The sequence below is a fragment of the Pinus tabuliformis genome, chromosome 8 (genome assembly GCF_031772625.1).
Source record: "Pinus tabuliformis cultivar Carrire ecotype Pingquan chromosome 8, CPIR1, whole genome shotgun sequence".
Taxonomy (NCBI): Eukaryota; Viridiplantae; Streptophyta; class Pinopsida; order Pinales; family Pinaceae; genus Pinus; species Pinus tabuliformis.
This window is the reverse complement of record NC_142294.1, coordinates 1,306,626,397-1,306,648,713: the sequence shown is the minus strand read 5'-3', so window position 1 is coordinate 1,306,648,713 and position 22,317 is coordinate 1,306,626,397. Positions and strand designations below refer to the sequence as shown.

General features: G+C 35.5%; 1 protein-coding gene across 10 annotated transcripts; it reads right to left on the bottom strand.

The window, feature by feature from the left end:
* Positions 1-427: 427 nt before the first annotated feature.
* LOC149240275 (cyclin-T1-3-like) lies at positions 428-15,956 on the bottom strand. Of its 10 annotated transcripts, none has more exons than XR_016246517.1 (17): positions 13,073-15,935; positions 12,573-12,944; positions 10,074-11,428; positions 9,854-9,939; positions 9,367-9,730; positions 7,852-7,993; positions 7,323-7,698; positions 7,027-7,144; positions 6,706-6,877; positions 6,479-6,564; positions 5,955-6,352; positions 3,136-3,581; positions 2,754-3,032; positions 2,362-2,641; positions 1,798-2,232; positions 1,384-1,695; positions 428-1,180 (listed from the first exon to the last, which is right to left on the bottom strand). XR_016246517.1 is itself a non-coding variant. In XM_089373668.1 (17 exons), exons 6-9 carry the CDS (start codon positions 7,920-7,922, stop codon positions 7,074-7,076), a joined length of 363 nt encoding a protein of 120 aa, XP_089229794.1. In that variant the 5' UTR covers positions 7,923-7,993; positions 9,367-9,730; positions 9,854-9,939; positions 10,074-11,428; positions 12,573-12,944; positions 13,073-15,956; the 3' UTR covers positions 428-1,180; positions 1,384-1,695; positions 2,362-2,641; positions 2,754-3,032; positions 3,136-3,581; positions 5,955-6,352; positions 6,479-6,564; positions 6,706-6,877; positions 7,027-7,073. The 10 variants fall into 10 exon arrangements, 3 of the variants coding, with proteins under 3 accessions (XP_089229794.1, XP_089229793.1, XP_089229795.1); XR_016246518.1 differs by having other exon boundaries at positions 1,798-2,174; positions 13,073-15,934; XR_016246513.1 differs by lacking the exon at positions 1,798-2,232 and having other exon boundaries at positions 7,323-7,463; positions 7,599-7,698; positions 13,073-15,931.
* Positions 15,957-22,317: the final 6,361 nt, after the last annotated feature.

Here is a 22,317-nt window from a genome sequence, read left to right as displayed (position 1 = left end):
AAACTAATTGGGAAAGAAAACCAGTCTATTGGGGGGCAATATTGTATTTACAGGCTAAACATTGGATCAAAGAACTGTTAGACTTGAATAAGAATTGTTACACTTGAATATGTTGATGCCACTAGAACCGAATGAGAGATGGGAAGACGATGAGGATCCTCAGAGTTTGTTTGTGATTGATGATAAACTTCTGCTATGTCCTTCAATTTCTGAAGTGGGCTTGCAATGACGTGGGCTTGCAAATCTGATTTGATAGGAACAGCCCAAAAAACATTGCTATGATGTCCTTCGATTTCTGACTTAAGTTGAATCATTAGACCTGATGTCCTTCGATTTCTGACTTAAGTTGAATCATTAGACCTGAATATGACGATGCCACTAGAACTGAATGAGGGATGTGAAGACTGAGAATCCCCAGAGTTTGTGATTGATGATAACCCTGTACTATGATGTCCTTCGATTTCTAAGAACAGCCCAAAAAGACATCTATGCCATCTTTTTAAAGCTCCTTTGCTTAATTCACGCCTATATTAGTGTTTTGGACTATTGTGGCAGACAACATTTACCAAGTATTACTTTTGAATGGAGATAATAAGATAACGGAGACTTTTCCTCCCAACACTTTTAGTCAGTCTATCGGTGTATTTCATGCTTCAGAGCAAATTTTCTTTCTTGAGGATCAACCTTAATCATGGCTTTTTCTTTCTTGAGGCTCGACCTTGATCATGGCCTTGCAGTGACAGTTTACTGCACCGTCCCAACTCCTCTTCCTACCACTTATCTTAATTTGCATCATTGATAGTTGTTTTACTACAAGTCTTGAGTCTGTCAAAGTTCCCATCCATTCCCATGCTGCTTTGGAACAATTCTCTGTGTTCCCTTGCCCTCCATTCCCATCATTGATTGTTGTTTTTCTACTAGTCTTGAGTTTGTCGAAGTTCCAATCCATTCCATGCTGCTCTGGAACAATTCTCTGCGTTTCCTTGCCCTCCATTCCCATTAAGCAACATGCTGCTTTGGAACAATTCTGTGTTCCCTTGCCCTCCATTCCCATCATTGATTGTTGTTTTTCTACAAGTCTTGAGTTTGTCAAAGTTCCAATCCATTTCCATGCTGCTCTGGAACAATTCTCTGTGTTTCCTTGCCCTCCATTCCCATCAAGTTGCTTAATAGTGACAGCCTGTGCATAATGAATAAGCACAAACTTGGAAAAAATAAATATATGAAAAGAACTAAACTAACCATAAACAATAGCTCAGATCAATTGCCTATCGCCATAGAAGTATTATGTAAACAATGTTCAAATCCTCGAGGGTCAGCCAACCAAAAAATCCTAAACAAATAAAAAATGTCACCATAGAAAAATAGGTTTGTAATTACTACCTTTGAATGGAGATATGCTAGCAAAAGCTTTATTTGTATTTAGCATCCAATCCATTTTTTCCTCTCAGCCCTTTTACCATGTGTATTTCAAGTTCACTGCAAATTTTCTTTCTTCTTTCTTGAGGATCAACCTTGATCATGTCCAGTGATGGTTTTACTGCACCATCCTAACTCCTCTTCCCACCACTTATCTTAGTTTGCATCATTGTTGGTTATTTTTCTACAGGTATCGAGTTTGTCAAAATTTCCAAAGTTTCCACGCTGCCCTGGTACAACTCTCTGCAACTCCATTCCCGTCAAGTTGTTGACAGCCTGTACACAATGAATACGCACAAATTTACAAACATAAATATATAAAAGCAATTAAACTAACAAGGGTAAAAATATAAAAAAGTGGGATAGCTTACCACAAACCTTAGTATCATGGATAAATATAACTTCTGAAAAGTACAAAGCTTAGCAACCACACACAAAATTGAGGCAAACTTGGGGGCTTAGAATCCCCGATATAGTTAGATCAGCCCGAAATTGAAGAGGTCATACGTTCAACATGGTTCAATTTGCTTGTCAGGTTGCCCTTTAGTATCGATTCAATGAATCCAGAAATACAAAGGTAGAGCAAGTATGACCAATAGACGGGGCTAAAGATAGCAATGGTATATGGGGAGGGTGACCAATGATGGGGAGAGGTGAAGTAGGTAGTATCCCTGTCTTTGATCTCCTGCCTGACATGCAGGCAGTGGAACATTTACGGTCAAAGGAACAAGATATAAGGAACTAAGGCCCAAAGCCTCCAAAGCAATTAAAGTTTGGACAAAGCATTGGTTAGGACAAGAACAAAGCCTGGTCCTACACATGGCAAGATATAACAATAATTCATTTCTCTTTTCAAAAATAATTGCAACAAATGACAATATATTTTTATATCTTAACAGGAACATAAAGCACATATATTGTTCCAAAAGCTTAAATGTTGACCTTTGCTTGTGCTTCTGTTAGTTTTAGAGAAGCTTCAGCCTTCAGGGCTTTAGTCTCATGTTTCCATGGCCCTCTTCAAAAGTCTAATTTGCGAGGACTTGCAGTGACGGTTTACTGCACAGTCCCAACTCTTCTTCCTACCACTCATCTTAATTTGCATCATTGATTGTCATTTTCAAGTCTTGAGTTTGTCAAAGTTCCCATGCATTTCCATGATGTTCTGGCACAATTCTCTGTTTCCTTGCCCTCTATTCCAATCAAATTGCCTAATAGCAACAACCTGTGCGCAATGAACAAGCACAAACTTGGAAAAATAAATATATGAAAAGAATTAAACTAACCATAAACAAATAAAAAATGTCACCATACAAAAATAGGTCTGTAATTACTACCTTTGAATGTAGATATGCTAACAGAAACTTGTGTATTTAGCATCCAATCTATGTATTTCATGTTCACTGCAAATTTATTCTTCCTTCTTGAGGCACAACCTCGCTCATGGCCTTGCAGTGGTCGTTTTACTGCATGTTCCTACCATTTATCTTACTTTGCCTCGTTGATTGTAGAAAATCATTGACTGTTGTTTTTCTACAGGTCTCCATTTTGTCAAAGTTTCCATGCTGCCCTGGCACAACTCTCTGCAACTCCATTCCCATCAAATTGTTGACAGCCTGTGCACCATGAATAAGTGAAAACTCAGAAACATAAATATATGAAAGCAAACAAACTAACAATGGTAAAAAAAATAAACAAGTGGGCTAGCTTAGCACAAACCTTGGTATCATGGATAAATATAACTTCTGAAATGTACAAAGCTTAGCAACCAAAATAAGAGTCACAAATGCTTGCTGCCATACAAAATTGAGGCAAAACCTGGGGCTTAGATTTCCCAGTATAGTTAGATCAGCACCGAAAAGGAAGAGGTCATACATTTAACATGTTTCAATTCGCTTGTCAGGTTGCCCTTTATTGCTGCTTCAATGAATCCAGAGATACAAAGGCACAATGAGTATGATAAATGGACAGGGCTAAAGATAGCAGTGGTATATGGGGAGGGTGACCAATGATGGCAAGAGGTGAGGTACGTAGCATCCCTGTCTTTGATCTCCTGCCCGAACTGCATGCAGTGGAACATTTACGGTCCAAGGAACCAAGGCCCCAAGCCTCCAAGCAATAAAAGTTTGGACAAAGCATTGGTTGCTACAAAACAAATCCTCATCCTACACATGGCAAGATATAACAATAATTCATTTCTATTTTCAAAAATAATTGCATCAAATGACAATATTCATTTATATTTTTAAGTCTTTACAGGAAGAGAAAGCACATATATTGTTCCAAAAGCTTAAATGTGGACCTGTGTTTCTGTTAGTTTTAGAGAAGCTTCAGTTCTATAGTCTCGTGTTTATGTAGCCCCAAAATCTTCAAAAGTCTAATTTGCGAGCCCTTTGCGAGCCCTTCAAACCTAATGTAAAAATATAGAACATAGTGAATAAAGTCTTCACAGTTCCATAGTTTACCACCAGTGTGTGCTTTCTTTTCATCTTGTTTCTCTTCACATGATTTCTTTTCTATGGTCAATGCTTTCCATTGCTTTCCATTTAGTTCTTATAAAAGCTCCCATATCCTTGAAAATCATATTTGGATTCTCATATTTCACCAATTGGTGATATAACATAGTGAATTGGAGCATATAATTAAAAAGAACATTCTTAAAAAAAAACATGGGAAGCATTCATATAATAGAAATCAATGTCTTTCTTATAGAAGTAAATCAGAAGGGCATCAAATATTTTGTTCGGTTTACAATAGACTAGAGCATTATATGACATTGGGGAAATGCATTTTTTCTATGTGCATGTGATGATATGATGGAGTAGTGAAGTTTTTAAGGAATCTAAATTCCCTTCAAGCCTAATATCATAAGAAAGACAATGAGCAAGCATAAGGGCACCACTCTCAAAAAACTTTTTGGTTAATAACTTAATTCCCTTTAGAATAAAAACAATTAGCATTTGGTTTCCATTTGGTTTCCTTCAAGATCGGCCATTGTTTGCTAATAAGACCCACTTGAGTCAATTGTCCTTGGGGGAACAAAATATATGCTGAAGAAGGTTTCTTTGGCCTGTTTGGACCACTTCTTCATAGGAGTCTATCAAAACCCTATTTAGTTTTAGCTGGTCTATGTTCCTAGGTTTTATGAGGCTAGGTTTTCTATGTTAGTGTGTGGAGTTAAGGCCCAACGAAAGTTGATTGAAAAATGGCAAAAACATGTATTTAGAATGAGGCATGAGGCTTCGTCTCAAAATAGGTTAGTGTGTGAATTACGCCCCAACAAGTTGATTGAAGAATGGAAGAAAACTAAGTGTGTGGAGTTAAGGCCCAACTAGAGTTGATTGAAGAATGGCAAAAACATGTATTTAGAATGAGGAATGAGGCTTCGTCTCCAAATAGGTTAGTGTGTGAATTAAGGCCCAACTAAAGTTGATTGAAGAATGGCAGAAAACTAAATGTAGGATAAGGCTAAAGGGAGCTGTTGGCATGAGGTTGAAACCAGACCCCTCCATAAACCCTACATGTACCAAAGTTGAATGCACTCTTTCCTAGCCTTTTAGGAGGCCAATTTTTTTATGTTCGTTATATTGCCTAGCCATGGTAAATTTCTGTCAAACGTGCATTTCTCTATGATAGAATGATGTAAGAAGTCCATGATGCTCTTGGCTCCTTCCTAAAAACATGAAGCAACGATATAGAAAGTTGTAGATATTATGGAGCTGAGAAGAAAAACGTGTCATGTTGTAATGAAAATGTTGAGATTGGAATACACGTAAGAAACCCACACTCTCTAGTGAGACAAACTGTTTAGAAGTTAGTACCCCTCCCAATTGTGGATGAAAACTAGTATGGCCATAACATGGATTTAACCTTTTGTTTTCTTTCATCCATATCTACAAACTCACAAACTGCTAGTACCCCTGTCAATTGTAGATGAAAACTAGTATGGTCTGAACATAGATTTAAACTGTCTCTTTCATCCATATCTACAAACTCACAAACTGCTTAGTACCCCTCCCAATTGTAGATGAAAACTAGTATGGTCATAACATGGATTGAAACTTTTGTTCTCTTACATCTATATCTACAAACTCACAAACTGCTTCATACCCCTAACAATTGTGGAGGAAAATAGTATGGTCACAACACGGATTTAAACTTTTGTTTTCTTTCATCCATATCTACAAACTCACAAATTGCTTAGTACCCCTCCCAATTGTAGATGACTTTTGTTTCTTTCATCCATATCTACAAACTCACAAATTGCTTAGTACCCCTCCCAATTGTAGATGAAAACTAGTATGGTCATGACATGGATTTAAACTTTTGTTTTATTTCATCCATATACACAAACTCTAATCAATTAGAAAAGCAAGTTTTGCTTGTGCTTAAAGATTCCAATTACCTTCCTTTACCTATATTGCCTATAATAAATTCACATTAGCACATATGATATAAGAAGCAGCAAGAGTTCAATTAAAACAAAGTAGAACAATTAAATTATGTAGCAACAAACTAGTGAATTCTCTCATACATACCTCCATCTTTGCCCATTACATCTGTTGAATCTTCATCAGCCCTAAACCCACAATATGTGTTGTTAAGGCTTGCCTTAATTTCCCCACTCATGAAACCCAAAACATAAATCATGAACAAAGGTTAAAAAAAAAATATATATATATATATATATAAACCAAAAAAAAATGAAAAACAAAAATCCAAACTACAATTTAGCATGGCCATGCTCACAAATGTAAAAAAATAACAGCCATAGCTATAAAAAAAACAAAGGAACAAGCAATAGCAAAAGATACAAACAAAAATAGCAAAAAAATTTGAAAATAATAAAAAAAAAAAACAAAGAAAGAGAAATAGTAGACACTTCTCTGTAATCCCAAAAAAAATCCATAGCCAATCAAGGGCACTCAAGGGCATCCTGCACATCAAAAAAATAGAATAGTATTAAATAGAGACCATAAAATCTTATGAAAAATATAAAACAAAGACCAACATGAGGATTTCATAGCAGATAGCATCGATTTTGCACCAAAAGAGAACTTACCTCTACCACTACCTCTCCACTATAATATAGTGTTTCTCAAATAGATATTTCAATTGTTTCAACAATAATCCTCCATGTCACTTTCCCTACATTTCATTGCACTCAATTATTAAATAAACAACAAATAAATTCAGATGCCTTTAATTTAAATGAACACAAATAAGACCAGAATTTGTATTGACAAAATGCTCTTGTATATCCATATTTCTCCTTTTACCTGAACTTACCATTGATTTTAGTTCACTCTCAGTAGCTGAGTTGAGTCCTTTATTGTTTCAAATGTGCTATTTTTTTATCAGTTTGTAACAGATATTGGAATTGGTGAACCTTGATTTACATGCCCAAGCATAGTATCACCTGCAGCCTTGACATTACATGGACTTATATTTGGTGTCTAACCTGCAATATCATCAAACTCGAGGTGGAGAAAATATCTCTATTAAATAAATGGTGGATGTTTACTGCAATAATCGCTTTTGATATGGTCTTTTCACACAACTAAAATTGTATAATATTCTTATATGAAGAGTTTAATTTATTATCCACACCTTGAGGAGAGTTGATGTCATTTGAAGTGGATGTTGAATTGGTTTGTTCATATAGATCCAGCATTTGGTTGCACAAAAATTAGCACAGAAATTAACAATTGTAGTGGGTAGATGATGCCTACATGTCACAAATTGACAAGTCACTTACAATTTCCAAGCCCCTATTTCCAAATATATCTCGCCTAACAACAATTACTGTGTATGCGCAATCAAAGAACACTTTTATATATGATGACATTATGCAAAGTTTGAGCATATTATAAATCTGAACAATCTGCAAAAACAGCAAATTATACCAAAAGAAAATAAGCTAACCCTCACGCTGGTGAAGAGTCACATCAAAATCCCCCCACAAAGCCCTCTCTCCATCTAATGGTTGTCTAACCTTCAAAAACTTATCAGCAAGAGAGATAGCTCCAACAGCGATATGTGAAGGCCTGCACTGGAGGTAGATTGCTGTAATCCCTCTAACACATAAATCGGTTTTCTAGTCTTGTTGAGAATGCAGAGCTACATGCAATCCAAAAAGCATAAAATATTGAAGAACAAGAATAAGAGACTAGAACACTCACAAGATATTTGTATGTACGTTGAGCGATAAAAGCAAAGGCCAGTGTGGAAGAAGAACCTACTATGCCACTAGTACCACCAATTGCTGTTATCCATAGCACTCTAGAAAACCAAATTTAAATATCATAAAGCAAGTTGCATAAACACAACGAAGAATCCATAAAATGCATCCAAAATGTTAGCTCCTTAAAGTTCATTAGCAAAAAAAGACAAAATGTGTTGCAACATTAAGTTCTACACTGTTCTAAACAGTACCTTTTCTCTACTACATTCAGCAGCAGTTGGGTTCCTCTTTTGCTGAATGTCCTACGCCAGCATTTTGACATCTCAACGAACTACTTTGCCAGAAAGGAACATACATGCAGTCGCAATAGTTTACACAAGGGAGTACATATAACTAATCATCAAAAGGTTGTAACTTTTATTAGATACAACATTTGGACTGATCACAATATGCATCCCCAACAATATACCAAATTGAACAAAAAAGCAACGACTTACAAATGTGAAAGTTTAGCCCACAAACCAAAAATGAATTATATAGATATTAGCTAATATCTTCTTGAATGCTTTATACTGTTTTATAAATTCAATCTACTCCAATCTCCATCCACTTCTAAAAAAATGTGTTAATATCAATGTGGTGAAAATAATACCACTCCATCCCCTCCTAAAAATGTTGACATCAATGTGCTGAAAATACTAAGAATGGTGACTTGTGAATTGAAAATAAATAGGAATTTTGAAAAATTAAACATGTGTCAATTTTTCATGTTTGCTTCAAACTGGGATGACAAACTTGAATATTTAAACCATAAAAAGAGGTTTGAAATTCCAAAATGTGTCTTGCCTTAAGGTCGATGAATTTGATAGAATGCCTAAAATGAATGTATTCACGAGAAAAAAAATTGCTTTCCCATCAAAAATATAGTTCAGCCATGTCCTAGTTAACAAATCATGATGCAAAACACAGTTTACAGAGTTGCAAAAAACCCAAAAAATTTGAAAAACAAATTGCGAGACAAGAACAAGAAAAATGTACTAAATAGTTTGTCCTAGATGAAAACTAGCATGGTCATAACACGGATTTAAACTCTTGTTTTCTCTCATCCATATCTACAAACTGCTTAGTACCCCTTCCAATTGTAGATGAAAACTACTATGGTCATAACATGGATTTAAACTTTTGCTCTTTCATACATATCTACAAACTCACAAACTACTTAGTACCCCTAACAATTGTAGATGAAAACTAGTATGGTCATAACACGGATTTAAGCTTTTGTTTTCTTTCATCCATATCTACAAACTCACACACTGCGTAGTACCCCTCCCAATTGTAGATGAAAACTAGTATCGTAATAACAAGGATTTAAACTTTTGTTCTCTTTCATCCATATCTACAAACTCGCAAACTGCTTAGTACCCCTAACAATTGTAAGTGAAAACTAGTATTGTCATAACATGGATTTAAACTTTTGTTTTCTTTCATGCATATCTACAAACTCACAAACTGCTTAGTAACCCCCCTCCCTCCCAATTGTAGATGAAAACTAGTATGGTCACGACGTGGATTTAAACTTTTGTTTTATTTCATCCATATATACAAACTCTACTTTTGTTTTGCTTATGCTGAAAGATTCCATTTACCTTCCTTTACCCATATTTCACATTAACACATATGATATAAGAAGCAGCAAGAGTTCAATTAAAACAAAGTGGAACCATTAAATAATCTAGCAACAAACTAGTGAATTCTCTTATACATACCTCCATCTTTGGCCATTACATCTGTTGAATCTTCATCAGCCCTAAACCCACAACATGTCTTCTTAAGGCTTGCCTTAATTTCCCCACTCATGGAACCCAAAACAAAAATCATGAACAAAGTTAACAAAAAAAAAGTATATATATATATATAAACCAAAAAAAAAATGCAAAAAAAAAATTCCAAACTACAATTTAGCATGGCCATGCTCACAAATGTAAAAAAATAACAGCCATAGCTGTAAAAAAAACAAAGGAACAACAAGGAATAGTAAAAAAAATGAAAATAACAAAGAACACAAAGAAAGAGAAATAGTAGACACTTTTCTGTAACCCCCGAAAAAGTCCATAGCCAATCAAGGGCATCCTGCACATCAAAAAAATAGAGTATTAAATAGAGACTGTAAAATCTTATGAAAAATATAAAACAAAGACCAACATGAGGATTTCATAGCGGATAGCATGGATTTTGCACCAAAAGAGAACTTACCTCTACCACTACCTCTCCATTATAATATAGTGTTTCTCAAATAGATATTTCAATTGTTTCATCAATAATCCTCCATGTCACTTTCCCTACATTTCATTGCACTTAATATTTAAATAAATTCAGATGCCTCTAATTTAAATGAACAGTCACAAATAAGACCAGAATTTGTATTGACAAAATGCTCTTGTATATCCATATTTCTCCTTTTACCTGAACTTACCATTGATGTTAGTTCACTCTCAGTAGCTGAGTTGATTCCTTTATTGTTTCAAATGTGCTATTTTTTTATCAGTTTGTAACAGATATTGGAATTAGTGAACCTTGATTTACATGCCCAAGCATAGTATCACCTGCAGCCTTGACATTACATGGACTTATATTTGGTGTCTAACCTGCAATATCATCAAACTCGAGGTGGAGAAAATATCTCTATTAAATAAATGGTGGATGTTTACTGCAATAATCGCTTTTGATATGGTCTTTTCACACAACTAAACTTGTATAATATTCTTATATGAAGAGTTTAATTTATTATCCACACCTTGAGGAGAGTTGATGTCATTTGAAGTGGATGTTGAATTGGTTTGTTCATATAGATCCAGCATTCGGTTGCACAAAAATTAGCACAGAAATTAACAATTGTAGTGGGTAGATGCCTACATGTCACTTACAATTTCCAATCCCCTGTTTCCAAATATATCTCGCCTAACAACAATTACTGTGTATGCGCAATCAAAGAACATTTTTAAATATGATGACATTATGCAAAGTTTGAGCATATTATAAATCTGAACAATCTGCAAAAACACCAAATTATATCAAAGAAAATATGCTAACCCTCACGCTGGTGAGGAGTCACATCAAAATCCTCCCACAAAGGCCTCTCTCCATCTAATGGTTGTTTAACCTTCAAAAAGTTAACAGCAAGAGAGATAGCTCCAACAGCGATATGTAAAGGCCTGCACTGGAGGTAGAGAGTTGTAATCCCTATAACACATAAAGCAATTTTCTAGTCTTGTTGAAAATCGAGAGCTACATGCAATCCAAAAAGCATAAAATATTGAAGAACAAGGATAAGGGACTAGAACACTCACCCATTATTCACAAAATTCCATGTTACTTGTGCTAAAGAATTTTCTGCAACATTAAAACTCTTGATTGCATAAACAAGATATTTGTATGTATGTTGTGCAATAAAAGCAAAGGCCAGTGTGGAAAGAACCACCTACTATGCCATTAGTACCACCAATTGTTGTTATCCATAACACTCTAGAAAACCAAATTTAAATATCATAAAGCAAGTTGCATAAACACAACTAAGAATGATACACAAACAATGAATCCATAAAATACATCCAAAATGTTAGCTCCTTAAATTTCATTAACAAAAGAAGACAAAACATGCTGAAACATTAAGTTCTACACTGTTCTAAACCGTACCTTTTCTCTACTACATTCAGCAGCAGTTGGGTTCCTCTTTTACTGAATGTCCTACGCCAGCATTGTGACATCTCAAGGAAGCACACAAGTTTCTTCTACCTTGCCAAAAAGGAACATACATGCAGTCGCAATAGTCTACACAAGGAAGTACATATAACTAATCATCAAAAGGTTGTAACTTGTATTAGATACAACATTTGGACTGATCACAATATGCATCCCCAACAATATACCAAATTGAACAAAAAAAACAAAGACTTACAAATGTGAAAGTTTAGCCCACAAACCAAAAATGAATTATATAGATATTAGCTAATATCTTCTTGAATGCTTTATAATGTTTTATAAATTCAGTCTACTCCGATATCCATCCACTTCTAAAAAAATATGTTAATATGATATATCAATGTGGTGAAAATAATACCACTCCATCCCCTCCTAAAAATGTTGACATCAACGTGCTGAAAATAATAAGAATGGTGACTTGTGAATTGAAAATAAATAGGAATTTAGAAAATTAAACATGTGTCAATTTTTCATGTTTGCTTCAAACTGGGATGACAAACTTGAATATGTAAAATAATTGAAGAAACCTTTAAAAGAGGTTTGACCTTCCAAAATGCGTCTTGCCTTAAGGTCGATGATTTTGATAGAATGCCTAAAGTTAATGTATTCACGAGAAAAAAAATTGCTTTCCCATCAAAAATATAGTTCAGCCATGTCCTAGTTAACAAATCATGATGCAAAACACGTTTTACAGAGTTGCAAAAAACCCAAAAAAAAATTGAAAAACAAATTGCGAGACAAGAGCAAGAAAAAAGTACTAAATAGTTTGTCCTAGATGAAAACTAGTATGGTCATAACATGGATTTAAACTTTCTTTTTCTTTCATCCATATCTACAAACTGCTTAGTACCCCCTTCCAATTGTAGATGAAAACTAGTATGGTCATAACATGGATTTAAACTTTTGTTCTCTTAGATCCATATCAACAAACTCACAAACTACTTAGTACCCCTAACAATTGGAGATGAAAACTAGTATGGTCATAACATGGATTTAAACTTTTGTTTTATTTCATCCATATATACAAACTCTACTCAATTAGAAAAGCAAATTTTGCTTATGCTTAAAGATTCCAATAACCTTCCTTAAACAATATTGCCTATAATAAATTCACATTAACACATATGATATAAGAAGCAGCAAGAGTTAAATTAAAACAAAGTGGAACCATTAAATTATGTAGCAACAAACTAGCGAATTCTCTCATACATACCTCCATTTTTGCCCATTACATCTGTTGAATCTTCATCAGCCCTAAACCCACAATATGTGTTGTTAAAGGCTTGCCTTAATTTCCCCACTCACGGAACCCAAAATAAAAATAATGAACAAAGGAAAAATATATATATATATATATGTATATATAAACCAAAAAAAAACAAAAAAACAAAAAAAATCCAAACTACAATTAGCATGGCCATGCTCACAAATGTCAAAAAAAAAAAAACAAAGGAACAACAACCAATAGCAAAAGATACAAACAAAAATAGCAAAAAAATTGAAAATAATAAAAAAAACAAAGAAAGAGAAATAGTAGACACTTCTCTGTAATCCCAAAAAAATTCCATACCCAATCAAGGGCATCCTGCACATCAAAAAAATAGAAGAGTATTAAATAGAAACCATAAAATCTTATGAAAAATATAAAACAAAGACCAACATGAGGATTTCATAGCAGATAGCATCGATTTTGCACTAAAAGAGGATTTTTACCTCTCCACTATAATATAGTGTTTCTCAAATAGATATTCAATTGTTTCATCAATAATCCTCCATGTCACTTTCCCTACATTTCATTGCAATCAATATTTAAATAAACAACAAATAAATTAAGATGCCTCTAATTTAAATGAACACAAATAAGACCAGAATTTGTATTGACAAAATGCTCTTGTATATCCATATTTCTCCTTTTACCTGAACTTACCATTGATGTTAGTTCACTCTCAATAGCTGAGGTGAGTCCTTTATTGTTTCAAATGTGCTATTTTTTTATCAGTTTGTAACAGATATTGGAATTGGTGAACCTTGATTTACATGCCCAAGCATAGTATCACCTGCAGCCTTGACATTACATGGACTTATATTTGGTGTTTAACCTGCAATATCATCAAACTCGGGGTGGAGAAAATAGTTCTATTAAATAAATGGTGGGTGTTTACTGCAATAATCGCTTTTGATATGGTCTTTTCACACAACTAAACTTGTATAATATTCTTATATGAAGAGTTTAATTTATTATCCACACCATGAGGAGACTTGAAGTCATTTGAAGTGGATGTTAAATTGGTTTCTTCATATATGGTCTTTTCACACAACTAAACTTGTATAATATTCTTATATGAAGAGTTTAATTTATTATCTACACGTTGAGGAGAGTTGATGCCATTTGAAGTGGATGTTGAATTGGTTTCTTCACATAGATTCAGCATTCGGTTGCACAAAAATTAGCACAGAAATTAACAATTGTAGTGGGTAGATGCCTACATGTCACAAATTGACAAATCACTTACAATAGCCAATCCCCTATTTCTAGATATATCTCACCTAACAACAATTACTGTGTATGCGCAATCAAAGAACATTTTCAGATATGATGACATTATGCAAAGTTTGAGCATATTATAAATCTAAACAATCTGCAAAAACACCAAATTATATCACAGACCCTCACGCTGGTGAGGAGTCACATCAAAATCCCCCCACCAAGGCCTCTCTCCATCTATTGGTTGTTTAACCTTCAAAAACTTAACTGCAAGAGGGATAGCTCCAACAGTGATATGTCAAGGCCTGCACTGGAGGTAGAGAGCTGTAATCCCTATAACACAAAGCAATTTTCTAATCTTGTTGAAAATCTAGAGCTACATGCAATCCAAAAAGCATAAAATATTGAAGAACAAGGATAAGAGACTAGAACACTTACCCATTATTTACAAAATTCCATGTTACTTGTGCTAAAGAATTTTCTGCAACATTAAAACTCTTGAATGCAGAAACAAGATATTTTTATGGATCTTGCGCGATAAAAGCGAAGGCCAGTGTGGAAAGAAGAACCTACTATGCCATTAGTACCGCCAATTTCTGTTATCCATAGCACTCTAGAAAACCAGATTTAAATATCATAAAGCATATTGCATAAATACAACTGAAAATGCTACACAAACATTGAATCCATAAAATACATCCAAAATGTTATCTCCTTGAAGTTCATTAGCAAAAAGAGGCAAAACATGCTGCAACTTTAAGTTCTACACTGTTCTAAACCATACCTTTTCTCTACTACATTCAGCAGCAGTTGGATTCCTCTTTTGCCGAAAGCCAGCATTGTGACATCTCAAGGAAGCACATAAGTTTCTTCTACCTTACCAAAAAGGAACATACATGCAGTCGCAATAGTCTACACAAGGAAGTCCATATAACTAATCATCAAAAAGTTGTATTGAATACAACATTTGGACTGATCACAATATGCATCCCCAACAATATACTAAATTGAACCAAAAAAAAGACTTAAAAATGTGAAAGTTGAGCCCACAAACCAAAAAAAATTATATAGATATTAGTTAATATCTTCTTGAATGTTTTATAAATTCAGTCTACTCTGATCTCCATCCGACTTCTAAAAAAATATGTTAATATCAATGTGGTGAAAATAATACCACTCCATCCCTTGCTAAAAATGTTGACATCAATGTGCTAAAAATAATAAGAATGGTGACTTGTTAATTGAAAATAAATAGGAATTTAGAAAATTAAACATGTATCAATTTTTCATGTTTGCTTCCAACTGGGATGACAAACTTTAATATTTAAAATAATTGAGAAACCTTAAAAAGAGGTTTGACCTTCCAAAATGTGTCTTGCCTTAAGGTCGATGAATTTGATAGAATGCCTAATATTAATGCAGTGTTCCACGGGGTCACGTCCCCCTACCTAAGGGTCGAGTATCGGAGTTCCCCCGCGCTCTGGGGACTTGGGGATGACATGGGGTTGTTTCCCCATGCTCCCAAAAAACAAGGTACGCGAGGAGTCTCCAGAGAGGTCATTTCCTGAAAAAAAGGGGACAAATCCACAAATCAGGGACAGCTGAGGTCGTTTCCACTCCAAAAAATCGATTTAAACAAAAAAAAAATTGATAAATGATAAAATTAAAATATTAGTTATATAATATGATTCAGGTTCTGCCGGTTTAGGTTTATATTTATGTTTCATTGTTGTTGGATGTCAAACCATTGAGAGTCGCCGTAGCCATCTACCATCAAACGAGCCCTTCAATTTAGTGACCAGTCGCACCGTGTCGTTGTTCCATTGTGCCTGCACCGTGCCTCCATCTCTACTAAAATTTGAAGCCCGCACTGTGCCCACTTCCACCATTCGTGCTGGAGTTCGAAGCCCGCACCGTACCCACTTCCGCCATCTTTGCTGGAGTTCGAAGCCCGCACCGTGCCCACTGTCGCCATCTTTGCTGGAGTTGAAGCCTACATCGTGCCGCTATTCATAACTTCATAGTCGTTGTTCCAGAATCACCACAGTGAGTGCGGCTAACAAGTTACAACCTCACTGTATTTTTTTTAGTTTTTTATTTTATTTGTAAATTAAAAAAATAAAAAAAATAAAAATAAAAAAATTATTATTACCTGTTAGCTTAGGCTGTAGGTTGTCTGTCACTGTATTTTTTTTTTTTTTTCTTAATTTTTTTTGTAAAACACTGAAACAGTGAATAAATGTTAAAATTTTATTATTTTCATTTTATTTTTTAATTTTCGAATTTCAGAGTGTTGTTGACTGTGTAAAATGCTAAAATCATTTTAGTGTTTTACACAGTCAACAACACTGAAAGTTTGAAATTCGAATAGTTAGAAAAATAAAATAAAATTTACTGTTTTACAAAAAAAAAAAAAAAAATTGTAAGTAGTCATGGGAGGGCACGAACTAGAAATCAGAATAGGCCTTTGCATGGTGTAAATTCTGGAGGCCCACCAAGAAAACTGGAAAATTTTGCAAAGGGAGGCATTTAATCCTCTAAAACCACTTCTAATCTATGCAACCAGACTGCCGAAAAAAAATCCAAAAGTTGGTGGTGGCTCACGTGATTGGGTCTACAATATTTGTGGGCATCACTTTGCTAGCAGCTATACCAAGGTGAAGCAACACATTTTGGCTATTACAGGTAAAGGAGTCAATATGTGTCCGTCAAAGAACCTGAATTCAGCTCAAAGAGAGCAACTTTGGAGGGCAGAAAGGGCAACCACTGGAAAAGGATTTTTTTCTAGCAGACATGTTGATCCATCCACAAATATTCCTCCATCCATTGCTTCATCCAAAAAGACAAAGGTTTCTACTGGTGCATCTCATTCTTGTGCAATGGGTGCTACAGTGTCTGGGATGTACAACATTCTAGATCGAGATGACACAGATGATGCAATTGGCAAATTTCCTTTTGCCAATGGAATTCCCTTCCATGTTGTTCGTTCTCCTTATTACAAGGAAATGGTCCAAGCAATTGCAAGAATAGGGCCTTCATATGTACCACCCAAAGAACATAAGCTACGAACAACAATTTTAAATAAACAAGTGTCCAAAATTAATATGCAAAAAGAGAGAATGAGACAAACATGGTTGAGCTTTGGTTGCTCTATTGTTATGGATGAATAGATTGACATCCGAAAACGCCCACTAATCAACATCATAGTGACATCTTAAGAAGGTCCATTCTTTCTTATAGTTGTTGACCGTTCTGGAAAGCACAACGATACATCTTTCTAATTTGAGCTTCTTCGAGAAGCTATAGAGGATGTTGGGCATGATAGTGTGGTGCAGGTTGTGACAGATGCAGCAGCAGTTTGTAGATCAGTTGGGTTATTGATTCAAAGCAGGTATCAACATATTTTTTGGACTCCTTGTTGTGTGCATGCACTCAATAATGCACTGAAGGACATTAGCAAGATTCAGTGGATATCAGACTTGGTGACAGCTGCAAGAGATGTGCAGATGTTTATCTGCACAAGCCACTCCCGCGTATCCTCGCTTCCTCGTCCCGGAACCTTGGTGGAACATTGTATTAATGTATTCACGAGAAAGAAAATTGCTTTCCCGTTACTCTACCAATTTGTCATAGATATCTTTTGAAGATTCGAATTTAGATACATATGGGATGAGGGGATCTTTGATGGATTCTATGAGAATCCTTTGAGCCCTAACTTCCCCTTTCATACATTTGGCAAGAGCTTGAGCACCTTCCTTTCTTGGTTTAGTGATAGAACTTTTGACATGTTCCATAACCTCATTTTCAATGAGATTCAAATTTGTCCTTTTCTTCCATGCAAGATAGTTTGAAGCCCCAACCAATTTGTTGCTTTCCTTGCAAAAAGACATTTTGACAGAGTCGGATGTGGACATAAATATACTTACTTGATAGGATGTTCCTTCTTCTTGCTACTTCCTTGTTGTTGTTGATGATGATATAGAGGATAGAAAACTTCTCCTTGATGAAGGTAGTTTTCTTCAAGAATAATCATTGATCCCACAGACAGTGATATGACATTGCCTTCTGATCCAGCTTCCTTTGGATGAATAGTCTTCAAAACACTTTAACTTGAGTAGATGTAGGGTTTTGTCCTTCTCCCTCTTGATGATGATCCCAATACTACTTTGTAGACTTCTTTGATCTAGGGTTATCATGCTTCCTTTGACTTCAAGATGATCTTTGCTTTGATGCCTTCCTTGAGATTTGATCCTTGAGTTTCCCTTGATGAGATGCCCTTCCTTGACTTAGTCACCTTAGCTCTTATACCATGTTGAAAAATCTAGGGCATAGCAATTAAGTGATTTCTCTTCTTTTAGTAACTGCTTGTGAGTGCTTTTTACTTCTTTAGATTAGGATCTTCTTTTACTTAGGTTATTAGTGTTCTTCTTCATTAAACAGCGACCAATGCATAAACCATAAAGAGACAAGAGACACAAAATATAGGCTATCAGCCAGGGCCAAAACCTCTCCCTCTTTGAGAGGAAAACCCGAACAAATTCTTCTTCTTATAGAGATTCCAATTGACAAATACCAAGACCAAGACCCTTGACCTATTTGCCTCTCCAAGACCAAGACACAAAGCTTCTAAGCTTGACCCTTTCCTTCCTTGAGTCAATGATGGTCAAACTGTTGATTCTTCTTTCCTTCTTGGTTGCTCCTTAGACTTCAACTTCCTACAATTCTCGGCTTCCTTCAGAACTCAGATTCCTTTCTCGCATTCCCTTCAGATCTCAAATTCCTTTCTGGACTTCTTGAAACAGAACTGTAATATTTCAGAGTTAGCTTCACCTCTTAACTCGGTTATATGTTCTGAATTCCTTCGCTCTAGATGGAGACTTCTATTATGGTAATATAGCTTAAGTATCACCCTAACTTTCTCTGTCGCTGACCTGTAATAGCTCATCTTCTTCTGCAATCCATATACCTTGCACGTGTGAAGAGTATCCACCCAAAACAGATCAGAAATAACCTCGGTTATGTTCTCCCTTCCTTCGCTTGGTGATAGGTTGCCTTCTTGATGAACCTCGCACTTTCTTTTTGGCTTCAGACCTTGACCGAATTGTCTCTGAAATTCTATCTCTGAAATAGGGTCGAGCTACCCTATTTATAGTTGTTGCCCATGTTAATTGGCCGACATGACATGTGGTGAACCGACGTGTCCTTTTATGAAGATATTATTATCCTTTGAAGCCGACTTGTAGGAGACTTTGCTTGGTCTTGGAGGGCTATTTATATTTATCTAATGACTCATACAAAATGCAACATGCCCAAGAAGGGTCCTTCATACATGACATTGACTCTCTTTGACTTTATGACCAATCCTAAAGGCTCACAATGGGAGCCATCACTAAAAATAAAATTCCTTTCATGAGACTAGCATTACAAAAATAATTTTATTTTTCTTTGCATCAATTACATAAAATCACATTTAGATATGTCATTATGAAGACCGAACCTAATTACACTTTTGAACAATTCTCAATCTAAAGAATTCTCATAAGAAGAGTCTAATTGGTAACCCATTTGTATAGCATCATATCATCCAACATTGTCACATAACAAGGCCTTGACTAATAGCTCTATCTCTCCACAAGATCAGAGCACAATATTGGCGAGACCAATGATTTATACACACTTTCATCATTGTCCCTCTTGGAACATACCCCACCCGGGTTCTCAAGGTGTGTTCCACCAAGACTATTCTTATCTTGTAATCCCAGTCCTCAAAGAATATCATTCTTCTACGACTACTCTTATCTTGGATGCCCTACCACATCCTCAAAGAGTATCAAATGCCAGATTCTTACCCAATCCTCCATTCTTTCTTCCCAAGCGAAGATAAGAATGATGTGTCTATCTCTCCCTTCTCAACTAGGGAAGTTATACCCATTCCTATAAAAGGAATGTGCCCAAGCTCCCTCTTAGCTTACGGCCTGGCTTCCAAGTTTCTACCAATTTAGAAACTGGCTTCCAAGCTCCCTCTTAACTCAGGACCTGTTTCTAGCAGTAACTCTTTATTCATTGGTGGAGATCATGGGACCTTCAGCTGCTTGTAGCGCTCCTCCATTCAATGTCATGAATTTCATCTTTGATATTATGGAGCCTTCATCTTTGTAAGGCATCAGCCATCCATCACTTTCCTTCACAAGCCACATTGGTCATGTCATCCCTCTTTCTATTGGAAAGTAATCTTTTAGTCCCCATCTGGCTTTTTCTTTATACAACTACCTTTTCCATGTCATGTTCCCTCTAGGATCTTTAATCCGACCACATGAGTGCTTAGTTGTAGGTAACATCTACAACTCTCTTTCAGTAGCCCTTTATCAACCCAACCAGATGTTTTTCAAAAATCAAAATGGACATTAAATCAAAGTTACCTTTTATGATGGTCTTTCATCATGACATCTATTTGCTTGCAATATTAACATCCCGGACATATATTTGACACATCTCCAAGATATATAATGTCAAGGGTCTCCTTCTTTTCTAGACTTCATCAGGGTCTTCATATCTTTCCCATGGAGATATCATAGTCAAATATTTTAGTCATTAGATGTTGATTGCCTTCTCCATATTGCAACTTTCATGATCTCTTCCTTTCTTTATTCACACATTGCTTCTCAAGAGCTTCCAATCATAGTCCCTTCATCTTTGTCAACCACCTCATATTCCATACGAGGACATATTATGTTGATTTCATCTAGTTAATATGTGAACCATTCCTTCATACATCCTTTTAACGAAAGAGATCCTTTTCCCTTGATCATGCTCATGTGATGGAGCATGCATCCTTATTATCTGCAACTATATAATGACATGACTTAACTCATTAAACATATGCATACATACCTCTTTTCTTCTTTGGTCATCTAGACTTCCTTCAGCAGCTTCCTATCCTTGCTTCAATCATCTCTACATGTTGCATTCCTTTGTCATCATACCATCATTTTTCAAACAATGAATCCCATCCAAAGTGGAATTCTTAGGGAGACATCTTTCAAGAGATGAACCTTCCAATGAATATTCTAGTAGAGGATCCTGATTATCATCATCTTGTAGATGCTCCTTCCTAATGATGTATGATGAGCTTCCTATTAGATGACTCTCTTTCACCCATAAATACTACTTATGCTTCAAATGAGGTTACCAAGAGCTAATTCCTTATATTGATGACTGCCATAGACCTTTACTTCAGCTATCTTCCAAGCTTATTATGATGATGTCATGAGCTCTTGTTTCTATCGTATGCATTTATGATGTCGTCCCTTAAACGATGCATCTTGTAATAATGTTTTTCTTCTTGACTGCGCTGGTGGAGGCATTCTTTGCCCTATTCTTCACCTTGCTGAGATCCAAACATCCATAGTTATAAAAATTCCTTCTTCCATCATGTTTCTTAGAACAAAGGTTCAGCCCATCCATCTTTACTTCTTGTAACGGCAATATTTATTGACAAGCACCCCAAGCAAAGTATGCAATACCAAAACAGGACGCTAAGATTTTTAGGGTTTAGATGCAATCAAGAGGTCATTCTAGGGCTTCTAAAGTTCAAACGCTAGATCAGATTCTATCCCCTCTTTATGTTATACTAGGGTTCATCTTTTTCCCTAAAATACTAACAAACCCTAAAATCTTATCTTCAACCCAAAAATATCTTTAAAATATATCATACATACCTTATGGTCACTTACCTTTGTCGAGATGACTTACATTTCCAGATGCCATCTTCATCAATCTGTTTTCGGGAGTGAGATATTCTTTACTGTACTCATCTGTTGATTCTTCCAAGTATATGATTGCCACCTGCCTTGGATTGATGTCCTTATAGCTTCACGGGTCCTTATGTAAAATTGATAGATATAAGCATGTTAATTGTTTCTTTATAGCTTTGACATTTGTTTAATGACTAGATTACTTCAGGTTTGTTCCCTTGGATCTTTCAAACTTCAGTACAGTGATCAGATATATATGAGATTGGTGACTGCCACATGTACTCGGTCACCACAGAATCTGAACTTTGTAAGAAGACTAGAGTAGCAGTGTCACAAGGACACATCTTTGAAGAAGAGATCTATGATATCACGGAGATAGAAAGATCTATGCTTCAAACTTTTGGAAAGTTTATAATTCTTGACAAAGATAAACTGTAAGCCTAAAAGAGGACCTTAATGAATTTGGATTGATGCTTCTTTTTGGAGTTTCTTTTTATCAATCTTTTGCAAAATCTCAGCTCTTGAATGGAGACTTCAAGATAATTATATTTACCTCAGAATCTCGGATCTGTGGTTGTTTGTAGATTAGACTTCATGCAACGGTGCAAATAATCCAGACTTCTTTTCTTCAAAATCTTGGCTTGCAACTTAACTTATTTTGATTCCATATTTTGGCTCTAGATCTTGACTGAAATTCGGTGCTACTTTTGTGGTGGATA